Here is a 15,249-nt window from a genome sequence, read left to right as displayed (position 1 = left end):
AGAACGGAACCACCAGTATGGACCCAGCGGGAGAGAGTTCCGCCTTCTGGGACTACGTGTACCGGGAGGCGGAACTCACTATTCCTGGTTGGCGGCACCCGGATGAGCTGGAGTCCCCCTTCTGGGGAACACTGGCTCTGGGTGGGCCCAGGAGCATTCAGGCTCTGGAGCGACGCCGACGACGGCGTTGACGCCAGCCAGAGCTAGCCGCTGTTCTGTGGTGGTCGTGGACGCATCAGCCCCTGCTCCGGTGATGGTCCTGGATCCCCCGCAGCCAGCACCACAGACCTGGGTTCCCCCGCAGCCAGCGCCACAGACCCGGGCCCCCCCGCAGCCAGTGCCACAGACCCGGGCCCCCCCGCAGCCAGCACCACAGACCCGGGTTCCCCCGCAGCCAGCGCCACAGACCCGGGCCCCCCCGCAGCCAGCGCCACAGACCCGGGCCCCCCCGCAGCCAGCGCCGCGGACCCGGGTTCCCCCGCAGCCAGCGCCACGGACCCGGGTTCCCCCGCAGCCAGCGCCACAGACCCGGGCCCCCCCGCAGCCAGCGCCGCGGACTCGGGTTCCCCCGCAGCCAGCGCCACGGACCCGGGTTCCTCCGCAGCCAGCACCACGGACCCGGGTTCCCCCGCAGCCAGCGCCTCGGACCCGGGTTCCCCCGCAGCCAGCGCCACAGACCCGGGCCCCCCCGCAGCCAGCGCCACAGACCCGGGTTCCCCCGCAGCCAGCGCCACAGACCCGGGCCCCCCCGCAGCCAGCGCCGCGGACCCGGGTTCCCCCGCAGCCAGCACCTCGGACCCGGGTTCCCCCGCAGCCAGCACCACGGACCCGGGCCCCCCCGCAGACAGTACCTCGGACCCGGGTTCCCCCGCAGCCAGCACCTCGGACCCGGGTTCCCCCGCAGCCAGCGCCACAGACCCGGGTTCCCCCGCAGCCAGCGCCACAGACCCGGGTTCCCCCGCAGCCAGCACCACGGACCCGGGCCCCCCCGCAGCCAGCGCCGCGGACCCGGGTTCCCCCGCAGCCAGCACCTCGGACCCGGGTTCCCCCGCAGCCAGCACCACGGACCCGGGCCCCCCCGCAGCCAGCGCCGCGGACCCGGGTTCCCCCGCAGCCAGCGCCACGGACCCGGGTTCCCCTGCAGCCAGCACCTCGGACCCGGGTTCCCCCACAGCCAGCACCTCGGACCCGGGTTCCCCCACAGCCAGCACCTCGGACCCGGGTACCCCCGCAGCCAGCGCCGCGGACCCGTGCCCCCCCGCAGCCAGCTCCAAGGACCCGGGTACCCCCACAGCCAGCGCCGCGGACCCGGACTCCCCCGCAGCCAGCGCCGCGGACCCGGGCACCCCCGCAGCCAGCGCCGCGGACCCGGGTTCCCCCGCAGCCAGCGCCGCGGACCCGTGCCCCCCCGCAGCCAGCTCCAAGGACCTGGACTCCCCCGCAGCCAGCGCCGCGGACCCGGACTCCCCCGCAGCCAGCGCCGCGGACCCGGGTTCCCCCGCAGCCAGGGCCGGTCGGCCCAGTCCCGAGGTCGGCCCCCGGAACGTTGGCCGTGTGTTGGCCTGGTTTTTCCTTGTTTTGAGAACTCCTGCCTCCAGCCTCCCACTCTCTCTCCTGCATCTGGGTCCTCACCTCACCAGCCTGACAAATTCAAGCAGTGCATTCAATAAAACCAATCTTTTAGTTTGCTCAAACTCAATTTGGCCCACAGTCCCGCTGCACAGCGCTCAGAGCTTTGTTTCCTTCTAGGACAAAGACTGTCTAATTAGGGCCCGAGCACTTACAGTGCGAAGGCCCTATTGTATCTGTAGAGTTCTCGTTGTTTTTATTTTTCTTCCGACTAAAGGAGGGCCTTTTTGCCCCCCTAAACGTGCCCAAAAAGTCACCAAATTTTGCACCAAGTCAGGCCTGGTAATAAATTTGATATTTAATGGTTTGCATTAATGGGCGTGGCCTAATGGCTCAACAACCCCCCCCCCGGAAAACATTTTGCCTCAAGCCCCACAATACGGTTTGACGTACATGCACGAAAATCGGTACACACCTGTATCATGTCGCAACTTGACTTGAAATTGACGAAAGGTTATCATGGTCCGAACATATTAATCTTGTCAACAACAAAGTATTGAACTCAATCGGTATCATCAGAAAAATGAGTGCTTTTATATCGCAGAATTCTTTAAACATACTTTATTAAAGTTTAATTTATCCACATCTCAGCTATTGTAATATTGTTTGGGCCAGTACTTATCCTTCTAATTTACAGCAATTATTTATCACTCAGAAGAAAATTGTTAGATTAGCCTCCTTCTCTAATAATTTGTCTCCATCTGCCCCTCTGTTTAGGAAACTTCACATATCGTCAGTATATGATATAAACATACTTCAATCATGCATATTTATTTATAAATGTATCCATCTTTCCCACTTGCTTTCCAAATCTTTTCATGAATTCTTTACAGCAACTCTGACACAGTAACAAACTTCATCCCCCTTTTTGTCGCTACACACACCCAGTTTTCTTTTGCTTCTAGAGGCTCCTTAATCTGGAATTCCTATCAGTTCATTGTTGAATCATCCTCTTCTATCAAAATGTTAAGTTAAGACTTAAAAATATTCTGTTAAATCAAGAGGGCCTGATTTACTAAAGGTTTGCGTGCGTAAAAACGTGTGCAAACTTGACATCACCCGCAAACCAATGTGCAAGCTGATCTACTAACAGCGTGCAAAGAGGACTGCGTCTCTCAAATGAGCAAAATAGCACACGCTGTTCATTTAGTACTTTTGCCCTGATGAATAATCAATATGGGGCGTACCCGCCTATACTGTAAGTGCCTATTTTCTGCCATATTTTTTGAATGGTTTGACTGACATAAAGAGTCATGGATGGTGTCCGTTTTCAGTCCTTGATCTTTATTGGTGAAAATTGAAACTTTAATTATGCTTGTTTTATTTATTTATGTTATTATTTTTACTTTAAATTCAACGCAATGAGTGGCACAAACAAGACATATAAAGATGAGTTTAGGAAGTCTTGAAGAGCATCTTTACATTAACACAAATTTCAATAGCAAAAAGAACGCCAGAACTTGGGTCATTGATGTGTTTCTTTAGTGAAGAAATATGCGCCTTTCTGCCTCTCTGTTGATTCAGCGGGGGAGGTCTGTGGCTGTCTGGAATGGAGTCTGAATCGATTCCACATGCACAGTTTGAATTTTGTAATAGGATGATTTAGGAACATTTTCATTCTGTTTCAAGATGTATGTCCTTGTCCTTAACCCTTGGACTGTCTTCCGGTCAAAATTACCTAATTCTCATGTCGTTCTTTTCTCCCTCCCTGCCTCCCTCCCTCCCTCCCTCCCTCCCTCCCTCCCTCCCTCCCTCCCTCCCTTCCTTCCTTCCTTCCTTCCTTCCTTCCTTCCTTCCTTCCTTCCTTCATTCCATCCTTCTTTTCTCCCTTCCTTCCATCCTTCTTTTCTCCCTTCCTTCCTTCCTTCCTTCCTTCCTTCCATCCTTCCTTCCTCCCGCCCTTTCTTACTTCCTTCCTTTCTTCTTTTCTCCCTTCCTTCCTTCCTTCCTTCCATCCTTCTTTTTCTCCCTTCCTTCCTTCCTTCCTTCCTTCCTTCCTTCCTTCCTTCCTTCCTTCCTTCCTTCCTTCCTTCCTTCCTTTCTCCCATCCTTCCTTCTTTCTTTCCTTCTTTTCATTCTTCCTTCCTTCCTTCTTTCCTCCCTTCTTCTCTTCCTCTTTCCTTGACCCAAAGACAGTACAAGGGTTAATGATGATCTCCTAGAAGTGTGTTGGGTTGCATTGCTTTCACAGACAACCCTTTTTTTTTATAAAATGTTAATATGGTTGAAACCTTGGGCACCGTGTGTGTGTGTAGACATCATATATGTTTTCATGGTGTGAAGTCCATAAACACTTTAAAAGCAGTTCCAGTTGCTGTCTCTACCCTCATCTTTGCTTGTGTTATGTTAATTTGTATGACATTTTTCCTGTAAACCAAACCAAATTTGCTGATTAACTGAGTTCCTAAGCATGTGGCTAGACGCTACAGAATATTGCTCTCTCTGCTTTTTTCTTTCTTGCAGCTCAACCAAGAATGAGCCAATATTGAGCACTGTAAATTAAAACAGGAATCGCTTATGTTACAGGTCCTTTAGGATGATTGTTTGGTTCGCATTGCCGGCAGTAACTCAGACTTGTTCCCGGTGCATGTTGGACTCCGGCAGGGCTGCCCTTTGTCACCGGTTCTGTTCATAATTTTTATGGACGGGATTTCTAGGCGCAGCCAGGGGCCGGAGGGGATCCGGTTTTGGAACCACAGGATTTCATCTCTGCTTTTTGCAGATGACGTTGTCCTGTTGGCTTCATCGGACCGGGACCTTCAGCATGTGCTGGGGCGGTTTGAGGCCGAGTGCGACGCGGCAGGGATGAGAATCAGCACCTCCAAAACCGAGGCCATGGTTCTCCACCGGGAAAGGGTGCCTTATGTTCCTGGCAGAGCTCTCCGTGCTCGGAGTGCAGGATTACACGTAGTTCCTAGAGGATCCAAATGTACATTTGGAGGGCGGCGTTCTGCTATCAGGCACCATTACTATGGAAACAACTTCCAATCTGGGTTAAGGAGGCTGACACCACCTCCACCTTTAAAACTAAACTTAAAACCTTTCTGTTTAGTAAAGCCTATAGTTAGTGTTTAGTAAACCTCTAGCTGGTGTTGGTAAATCTCTATTTAGTGTAAACTCTAGTGTGTTAGAGTCAGTAGTCATAGTTGCAGCTATAGAACAAGACTAGTCTCATATATAGCTTGGTGGTAGATATGCTGCTATAGGCCTATGCTGCAGGGGGGCACCGACATGATCCACTGGGTGGTGCCTCTCACCCTTCTTCTGTTCTCTTCCCTTCCTCTCTTCTCCATTTCCATTTTATTATAAGTATCTCATAGCCATCATTTTTGTCCATCGTTCCGGTAGTTTCTTGTGCTGGCCCCCCTTTTTTCTCTTTTGTGCATGTTTGCAGGCCGGAGCTTTGGAGCTCTCGTAATATTATGACTTTATTCTCGCAACATTATGACTTTATTCTCATATTATTATGACTTTATTCTCGTAATTAAAAAAAATAAATTTCGTCTTAGTTTGGCCCTAATACTCCGTCGTAAGAATGAGCCAAGATTGAGAACTGTAAATCAAAACAGGAATGCCTTAAGGCTGAAATATGCTTCTGCATCACACCAACGCAGAGCACACGCCGCAGCCGTGACGCCGTGCTGAACCCTTCTGACTTCTCCGTCTCTCCATTTGGTCGCGGTGCAGTACCCCCCGCGGCCACTAGTTAGCGATCTTTTTCTGAATGGTTTATCCGACTTTTTCCGGTCACAGTAAATCAAAGAGATAAGGACAACTATTGTGCAAAAAACAAAAACAAAAAAAATCACATATAAACGAAGAAAAGAGCCCTGGAAGTTCACTACTGATTCAAACCGGAAACCGGAAATGCTTCGCTTTCAAACGAACCAATCACAGCCCTCTCGGTCTGCGTGTGGTCTGCGTCTCCTCGACGCGTAGTTACAATTTTCAGGAGGTGCACGTCAGAGACGGCGCAGGTGACGGCGTGTCCTCTGCGTCAATCCAAACCACACGCCGTAGGCACGGCGCCATTTTGACGCAGAAGCATAATTCAGCCTTTATGTTACAGGTCCTGTAGGATTATCCGCAGGCCTTCACTGCTATGACTTACCACTGAAGTGCCTAATTCTGTTGTTTGCGACTTACCGTGTAATTGTGATCGCTCACGGTCACTTGCTGCCCATCTTCTGAGTAGTAGGTCTCTGTAAAGTCTGGAACCAGAAGCCCACTAGGGAAAAAAAAGAGAGGAAAGAAATTGATTACACAAAATTACATTTTTAAAAAAAGAGAGAAGGAAAAGTAGTGGAACAGAAAAAACTAATTCTATGTGTTGTATTATCGTGGCAATTTTCAGTAGGTTGGATTATTGCAACCACCAGGAAACTGGACCACATTACACCAGGAAACTGGACCACATTACACCAGGAAACTGGACCACATTACACCAGGAAACTGGACCATATTACACCAGGAAACTGGACCACATTATACCAGGAAACTGGACCATATTACACCAGGAAACTGGACCATATTACACCAGGAAACTGGACCATATTACACCAGGAAACTGGACCATGTAACACCAGGAAACTGGACCATATTACACCAGGAAACTGGACCATGTAACACCAGGAAACTGGACCACATTACACCAGGAAACTGGACCATATTACACCAGGAAACTGGACCATATTACACCAGGAAACTGGACCATATTACACCAGGAAACTGGACCACATTACACCAGGAAACTGGACCATATTACACCAGGAAACTGGACCATATTACACCAGGAAACTGGACCATGTAACACCAGGAAACTGGACCATATTACACCAGGAAACTGGACCATGTAACACCAGGAAACTGGACCACATTACACCAGGAAACTGGACCATATTACACCAGGAAACTGGACCACATTACACCAGGAAACTGGACCACATTACACCAGGAAACTGGACCATGTTACACCAGGAAACTGGACCATGTAACACCAGGAAACTGGACCATATTACACCAGGAAACTGGACCATGTAACACCAGGAAACTGGACCATGTAACACCAGGAAACTGGACCACATTACACCAGGAAACTGGACCATGTAACACCAGGAAACTGGACCATGTAACACCAGGAAACTGGACCATATTACACCAGGAAACTGGACCATGTAACACCAGGAAACTGGACCATATTACACCAGGAAACTGTACCATGTAACACCAGGAAACTGGACCACATTACACCAGGAAACTGGACCATATTACACCAGGAAACTGGACCATATTACACCAGGAAACTGGACCATATTACACCAGGAAACTGGACCACATTACACCAGGAAACTGGACCATGTTACACCAGGAAACTGGACCATGTAACACCAGGAAACTGGACCATATTACACCAGGAAACTGGACCATGTAACACCAGGAAACTGGACCATGTAACACCAGGAAACTGGACCACATTACACCAGGAAACTGGACCACATTACACCAGGAAACTGGACCATATTACACCAGGAAACTGGACCATATTACACCAGGAAACTGGACCATATTACACCAGGAAACTGGACCACATTACACCAGGAAACTGGACCATATTACACCAGGAAACTGGACCACATTACACCAGGAAACTGGACCATATTACACCAGGAAACTGGACCATATTACACCAGGAAACTGGACCATATTACACCGGTCATGAAATCACTACACTGGCTTCCAGTGAGACAAAGGATAGAGTTTAAAATCTTACTGCTGGTCTACAAAGACCTGAATGGTCTTGGACCAAAATACATACAGTACATTGTCTCCGTCATCTAAAGAGAACAGCCACTGTTATGTCACTCATTTGGAAGTGGGATCAACGCTTGGTCAAGGTCTGAGAGACAAGATTTATTTATGCAAAAACTATACTGATTGTGTTATGAGAAAATGGAAGATGTTGTATTCCTTAAGTGTGCATGTGAATACGGATCATTAAGGACATCAGTCCAGCATCCCCAACTTTATACAAGTGTAATATTTCTTTGTATGTTAAAAGTTTCTCCCACAAAGAGTTATTGGGCAATTTTATAATCCAAGTATTAGTATTGATAACTTTCCTTAACCCTCCTATTGTCCTCGGGTCACAATGTCCCGCCACTGTGTTAAAAAAATCCATTAAACGATATTTTTTTAACTTGAAATGTAACTTCCCCAGCTAGGGCAAGTAAGAGGAAGAGATGTCAGTTCTGCCCTCAAAAGAAGGACTATCCTGTGTTCTGCAGGTGTAATAAATATATCTGCAAAGGCTGTGGACTTGCATACTGCCCTATATGTGCCAATTAGTTGAATGGGATATATTATATTTCATATTTTTGTATTGTACATTATCTAAAATTGTTCACTGGAGAGAAAAAAGAAACCAAGTCATTGGGATGAATAGAAATAAATTCAAAACTCCTTTTTGCAATTTTTTTTCTTTACCTATAGAAATACAAATGAAGAGGGAAAACTTAAGCATTCACGCATTTTGTGATGAATGACAAGTTGTTTTTTCAAGCAAGAGGAAATTTGGTGTTTAAAATTCAATTAAGGTGCTCATAATGGGGGTTTACTGAAGACTGGTCATTTTGACCCGGCGGACACGGGGTGTATTCAGAAAATGAGGACAACAGGGGGGTTAATTTACTTTGAAACATTAAAGCAGCACAACGTAACTTTCAGCTTTTCTGAGTTTGGCGGCATCTTTTGGACAAAAGCGGTAGTGTTTTACCAGAAAGAACACTACGTTTCCCATGAGCACCAGCGCGTACTGCCGGAAAACTCCTGTCCTGTCGCTGCATTTGTTTTGATGAGAGGACACGGGACACTTTTCTGTTTCACCAAGTGAACAGACTGAACGCAAAAAAAAAGATGTTAAACTGCTGGAAAGGAACTGGAATTTACCGGGATACCTTAAACAAGGAAGCCAGGGAGCAGTATATGGAGAAAATAATGATTATTAACGGTCTGGATCCATATGAAATCACTACTGAAGCCATGTGTTTCAATAAATTTGTATAATAGTACAACATACAGTACATGTTTTGTATCCCTCTTACTTCTCTTTTCTTTTTTTTTGACTGCTATATTATGCTGAAGAGGCTCCGAGGCGTGATTATTTTTGTTTTCCTCGTGAGATTATTTTTTTCCTCTGCAGCTACAAATAAGAGTTAATATTTTTTCCTCAACAAACTAGTTTTATCTGAAGATAGGGGTTAATTGCACCGCAGAGAGCTGGCCAGCAACTGCGTTTAGCTGGCGAAGTGGGGAATAAAACCCGTGTTTTGATCCGACGCGGTCTGTGTGAGTGTTTGTGGTTTAAGGCTGAGTTATGGTTCTGCGTTAAATCGACGCAGAGCCTACGGCGTAGGGTACGCGGCGACACGCACCGTACGTTGCGCGTCACCACGTACCCTACGCCGTAGGTCTGCGTCGATTTAACGCAGAACCATAATTCAGGCTTGTGGAAGGTGTTTGGTCGTTACAGCCGCGATCCAAAGCGAGCCGACGACTCCTTCACTCTTTTACTTTGTTATATCAGATACTTGGCCTGCGTGGTTCTGCCTCCGAGCAGGAATCCGTTGAAAAGTTAAACCATTAGGATCTTTTCCCCACGTCTGTTGTGTGGAGCTGCTGCAGCAGCAACGCAGCAACAGGTTCTGCGGAGCTCTGAGCTCCAAGCCCCGCCCATTTTCGTCTCGACTGCGAATCGGGAAGGAGGGGGAAGTGACGTATGCCGTAAAGCAGTCAAAGTCGTAACGATTTGTAGTCTTTTAGTGTGGCAGGGTTCCTACCATGCTCCTCAAAGTTACATAGTGCCAGTGAAGGTGATACAGACCCCCCCAGACCATGACAGAGGTGTCATTAAACCTGTTGGAAGTTGATGTACCATCACAATGACTCTGGAAATATGATATTAAGGTGGAAAAGTTACGTAGTGTCGCTTTAACATCTGCACAGTTTCTGGCAGACACGGTGGCAAATCCACTAAGCCAGTTAGATGTTGCCTGACACATAGAGATAAGAAGCAGATAGTGTAAGACTTTCAATCTTTTTCAGTCTTAAATTCAGTCACTAATCTTATGACTGTATACAGACAATCCACATAAAAAAAGATGGTCTCCATATTCAGGTATTTTTCAGAGACCAATAGTAGGTTTCTTCACCATTAGCATTTAATCTCAGAGTAATGGACGAGCTATTTACCCTCACGTTTTACCCTCAGTCCCAACCTGTCCACATGTGCTTTGTGGACTTTGTGGAGCATTTTTTTTTTTTTTTTTAACAATCTGTTTATTGTGGTTTTTCATTAAAAAAAAAAAAAATACACTGGTTCACAAGATCAAATCAACAGTTGTAAAAATAACAGAGCCGTAAAACAAGACTCAACCTCTCCATCCCTCCCCCCACCCCCCCTGGCACCTACCCTATTCAAGCACAAGAAAAATAAAATATGAAGAGTTACTTATCAAAAATAGAATAGAATACATAAATAATAGTATGCGCATCTTGCAAAATAAAATGTTGACAGTCCCCTTTCAGTCTAAAGAGATCTTACATTCCGTGCTGTTCACATAAGACACAAAGCAGTTCCAAGTTACATCAAATGAATCAGATCTATTAGAGAGGGTCAGTCTGATCTTCTCCAGTTTAAGAAAGTAAAGCACCTCTTTAATCCAGCTCGTATGGGTGGGTGGGGCTGTTGATTTCCATCTCAGCAGGATCAGCCTCCTGGCCAGCAGGGTTGTGAATGCAGTCAAGTCTTTGTTAGCAGGAGAAAGACCAGATTGCAAAGGCCACACACCAAACAGGGCGGTTAGAGCATTAGGGGCGACATCTTTACCCATTACCTTAGACAATGTAAAAAAAATATCAGACCAAAATCTTTTCAACGAGGGGCAGCTCCAAAACATGTGTATGTAGCTTGCGGTGGCCTGGTGACATCAGTCACGCAGAGGAGACACTGTGTCAAACATTTTTGCGAGCCGCGCTTTGGTATAGTGAGCCCGATGTATGATCCGGCATTGCATAAAACTATGTCTAGCACAAATTGAAGACTTATGTACTCTTCTCAAAACTTCCACCCACTCCTCATCGAGGATTTTCGCACCTAAATCTGCTTCCCAGGCTGTTTTAAGCGTAGTTGAGGAGTCCAGATGAAGGTCATAAATATTTGAATAAATTACCGAGATTGCCCCCCTCAGTGAGGTTAGAGGTCTCAGGAACATCTCAAAATTTGAAGGGTTAGGTAGAGCTGGGAATTCTGGGAATGCAGTACGGGCCCAATGCCGCGCTTGCAGGTATCTAAAAAATTGTTCCTTATGGAGTGAGAATTTATCGACAAGTTGTTGAAACGATGCAAAAATTGAGTCAACATACATGTCTCTTACGGTTTTTATGCCCAGCCTAGCCCATAAAGCAAAGGAATTGTCCAGTAAAGACGGCGGGAATGCGTGATTCGCTGACAACGGGGCCCCGACAGAGAATCTATGCAGGCCAAAATGGCGTCTAAATTGAGCCCAGGTCTTAAGACAAGAGGCCACAATTACATTTTTGGCAAAACCAGAGGTAGAGGAGTGAGGGGGTGAGTATAACAAGGCCTTCAAGGATACCGGATGAGCTGAGTTCGCCTCCATGACCAACCACGATGGGGGGACCCCAATGTTTTCGTACTGAATCCAGTAGTTTAAATTCCTAACAGTGGTCGCCCAGTGGTAGTATAAAAAGTTAGGTAACGCCATTCCACCTGCGACTTTGGGTCTTTGTAATACTTGGCGGCTCAACCTAGGAGTCTTTTTATTCCAAACAAAATCCAGGATAAGGCTGTCTAACTTACGAAAAAAAGAGAGAGGAAGAAAAATTGGGATGCACTGAAATAAGTAAAGAAAACGTGGAAAAATATTCATTTTAACTGTATTGATCCTAGCCGCAACAGAGAGATTTAGGAGGGACCACCGCTCAAAGTCATCTTTAATTCGTGTGAGCAGAGAGAGAAAATTTTTCTTATAAAGATTAGCCTGTGTGTCAGCTATATACACACCAAGATAAATGAAACCAGAGTTCGAGACCTTAAATGGAAACTGTCTAAGTGGAAACTCTCTTGCCTGCTTATTCACAGCGAATAATTCGCTTTTGTCAAGGTTCAGTTTATATCCCGAAACCTTACTGAAAGCATCTAAAACCGAGAGGGCCGCAGGAATGGAACGCGCTATATCAGAAAGAATCAGCAAAAGATCATCCGCGTACAAGGCTACCTTCAGCTCCACATTGTGTCTAATTATACCGCGAATATCGGGGTTAGACCGTAAGGCGATCGACAGAGGTTCCATCACAAGGGCAAATAAAAGAGGACTTAATGGGCAACCCTGTCTTGTAGAACGACCTAAATGAAAGTATTCGGAATTTGTTTTATTCGTTCTAACAGAGGCGAGTGGCGAGGCGTACAATAATCTAACCCATGAAACAAATTTTTCCCCAAAACCAAATTTTCCCAGAATAAAAAACAAATAATCCCATTCCACTCTGTCAAACGCCTTCTCCGCATCCAACGCGACCAAGGCTTCAGGCATAGCAGATGGAGAAGGGCTATAAGCCACATTAAATACCCCCCTAAGATTAAAAAAGGAATGTCGGTTACGAATAAACCCTGTTTGATCCAGCGATACAATAGAGGGGAGAACGGTTTCTAAGCGTCTGGCCAGTACTTTAGACAGCAATTTGAAGTCAACGTTCAGCAGACTAATGGGCCGGTATGAACCACATTGTAAGGGGTTCTTACCCTTCTTTAAAAGCAGCGAAATACGGGCCTGGTTTAAGGTGTGGGGCAGTGTGCCCAAAGTAAAAGATTCAGTGAACATCTCTAGCAGGTGCGGAGCCAGTTGCTTCCAGAATACTTTATAAAAATCGGCCGGAAAGCCGTCTGGGCCAGGGCTTTTACCGCTTTGGAGCGATTTAATTGCTTCTGCAAGTTCACCTGCTGTAATAGGACGCTCCAATCCCCCCGCCACGCTCTGGTCCAGAGTAGGAGTGTCAATTTTATCGAAGAAAGAGAGCAGATCTGGGGGAGCATGAGAAAAATCCGATGAATATAACAATTTATAAAAATCAAAGAAGGTCCTATTGATCTCCACAGGGTCTGACGTCACTCCCGCACCAGTTTCGATTCGAGGGATTAACTGAGATGCTGAAATTTGTCGCAGCCGATGAGCCAGAAGCTTACTAGTTCTATCTCCCTGTTCATAAAATCGTGACCTTGAACGAAGTAGTAACTCAGCTGTAAACTGTGACATAATGAGATCATACTCCGCTTGCAAGGCCATGCGTTCCTTATAGGTATCTGGTTGTTTAGAGGCGGCATACAAAGAGTCCAAAATTGCAATGCGCTGAGATATCTTGGCTAATTTCTCCTTTGCAGATTTTTTTTGATAAGTTTTATAGGAGATAATCTCTCCTCTAATAAACGCTTTCATTGTCTCCCATAACACAGAGGCTGTTACCTCTGGAGTTTTGTTGATTTGAAAAAAGAAATCAATCCGCTTGCTGAGAAAATTAACAAAATTACTATCCAATAGCAAGTGTGTATCTAAACGCCATGGTGGCCTCGTATTATTGAACTTCTGAAAATAAATGTTCATGGAAACGGACGCGTGGTCCGATACAACTATTGCATCATACTTACAGTCCGAAATGGAAGTAAGTAGTCTATTGGTCACTAAAAAAAAATCAATGCGCGTGTAAGTAGAATGAACATGTGAGAAAAATGAGTACGCTCTTTTACCTGGATTGAGGAAACGCCAAGGATCAACCACATTAAACTCTCTCATAAAGGCTTCAATCACTTTGGCTGATTTGGATTGTGCAACTGAGGTACGGGAGGAGCGGTCTAAGGAAGGATTCATCCAACAATTAAAGTCCCCCCCCAGGATCAATTCATATACAGACAGATCCGGTATCCTTGAAAAAACCCGTCTGAAGAAGGATTCGTCGTCCCAATTAGGGGCATACACATTCGCAAAAGCTACCTTCACATCAAAAATGCACCCAATAACAATTATAAACCTGCCAGCAGGGTCAGTGATTGTTCGGGTATGAACAAAGGGAATATCCCTGTGCAAAAGAATAGCTACCCCCCGTGATTTACTAGAAAAAGAGGATGAGTAAATGTTCCCAACCCAGCTCTTTTTAAGCCTCATGTTATCCACCTCTCTCAGATGAGTTTCTTGCAAGTAAATTATGTGGGCATTGAGATGGCGCAAATAATGTAAAACCTTACTTCGTTTAATTGGATTAATTAGGCCCTTACAATTCAAACTAACAAATTTAACATCTCCACCTGCAATGAGAGGTGATCTCCTAGACTGTGCCATCAAATGTCAGAGGTTTAGATCCAAGTAGTAAGCATGAGAGACTAAAATAAAAATCTATCAACATAGTAAGCATAAACATGAAATAAAACCAAAAGTATAGGGTAGGTGCCAACCTCCCCCCCCCCCCCCCAGAAACAAACAACCCCCCCAGCTCAGAGCAGAGCACCCCCCCCTTGTTCCCACCTAGCAGAAGCATCCAAATAATGATGCGTGCTACCCCCCCCCTCCTCTGAAATAAAACCTGTCGTTACCTGTAGTGTCTCTGTACTACCAAACGACTAAAGGGAATGCAGAATTGAGCTGTCCCCTAAAAACCAAAAGGTATATAAGCCAAAACAGAAAAAGGTACCACAAAGTAAAACACAAAATAAATGACTCCATTTAAGAGTGGAGTAATCCTCCGTGCGACAGTCATTAAACCGAAAATCCTCAGCAAGAGAGTGACGATCACTTAATAAAATAAATTAAAAAAAATAAATGAATAAATAAATAAATAAATAATTTAAAATAAAATAAATAGATAAATAAATAAAAATAACAAAAAAAAAAAAAAACTAAATAAAAATAAATAAATAAATGACTCCATTTAAGAGTGGAGTAATCCTCAGTGCAACAGAGTTATCAAACAGAGAATCCTCAGCAAGAGAGTGACGATTACTTAATAAATTAAATTAAAAAAAAAAAAAAAAAAAATTAATTAAATAAAGTAAAATAAAAAAAATAAATAAATAAATAAAAATAAAACCTCTAGCACCTACATACTCTGAGCAGAGCGCATAATCAGTCTAAAGTTCGCAACATTCCGTGTCATGGCTGTAAATAAGGATATCAGCGGCCCAGCCCTCAGCTGGTGGAATCTTCTGGACCCGGGTTCTTTTTCAGTTTCTTGTTCACAAAATCCAAAGCCCGGTCCGGGTCCTCAAACTTGTGGGTCTGGCCACCCGACAGGGTGATGTGCAGTGTAGCTGGGTACCGGAGGCCAAACTTAACATTACCACAGGCGAGGAGCTCCTTTTTCACCTGGACAAAGGCCGCCCTCTGCTTGGCCACCAACGATGTGAAGTCGGGAAAGATAAATACCTTCCTCCCGTTGTACAGCAGCGTTGAGGCCTCCCCCGCACGGCGCAGAATAGCATTCCTGACACGGAACAGTGTCACCCTGATGACCATCGGACGCGGTGGTTCCCCCTGCCCTGGCTTGGCTCGTAGCGTG

At 46.0% G+C, this 15,249-nt stretch overlaps 2 protein-coding genes across 2 annotated transcripts in view; both read right to left on the bottom strand.

The window, feature by feature from the left end:
• Positions 1 to 13,493, bottom strand: part of LOC133420881 (disintegrin and metalloproteinase domain-containing protein 19-like) — a 203,996-nt gene extending 190,503 nt beyond the window's left edge. The window contains 2 exon segments of the mRNA XM_061710762.1: positions 12,644 to 12,727; positions 13,448 to 13,493. Of these exon segments, the coding sequence (XP_061566746.1) occupies positions 12,644 to 12,727; positions 13,448 to 13,493 (130 nt within the window).
• Positions 5,752 to 15,249, bottom strand: part of LOC133420880 (uncharacterized) — a 130,353-nt gene continuing 120,855 nt past the window's right edge. Inside the window, exon 7 of the mRNA XM_061710761.1 lies at positions 5,752 to 5,857. Within this exon, the coding sequence (XP_061566745.1) occupies positions 5,752 to 5,857 (106 nt within the window). The remainder of the gene's footprint in view (positions 5,858 to 15,249) is intronic.

The sequence above is a fragment of the Cololabis saira genome, chromosome 20, assembly GCF_033807715.1.
Source record: "Cololabis saira isolate AMF1-May2022 chromosome 20, fColSai1.1, whole genome shotgun sequence".
In the NCBI taxonomy this organism is placed as follows: domain Eukaryota; kingdom Metazoa; phylum Chordata; class Actinopteri; order Beloniformes; family Belonidae; genus Cololabis; species Cololabis saira.
The sequence above is the reverse complement of the archived record's forward strand: the minus strand, read 5'-3'. Positions and strand labels throughout refer to the sequence as shown.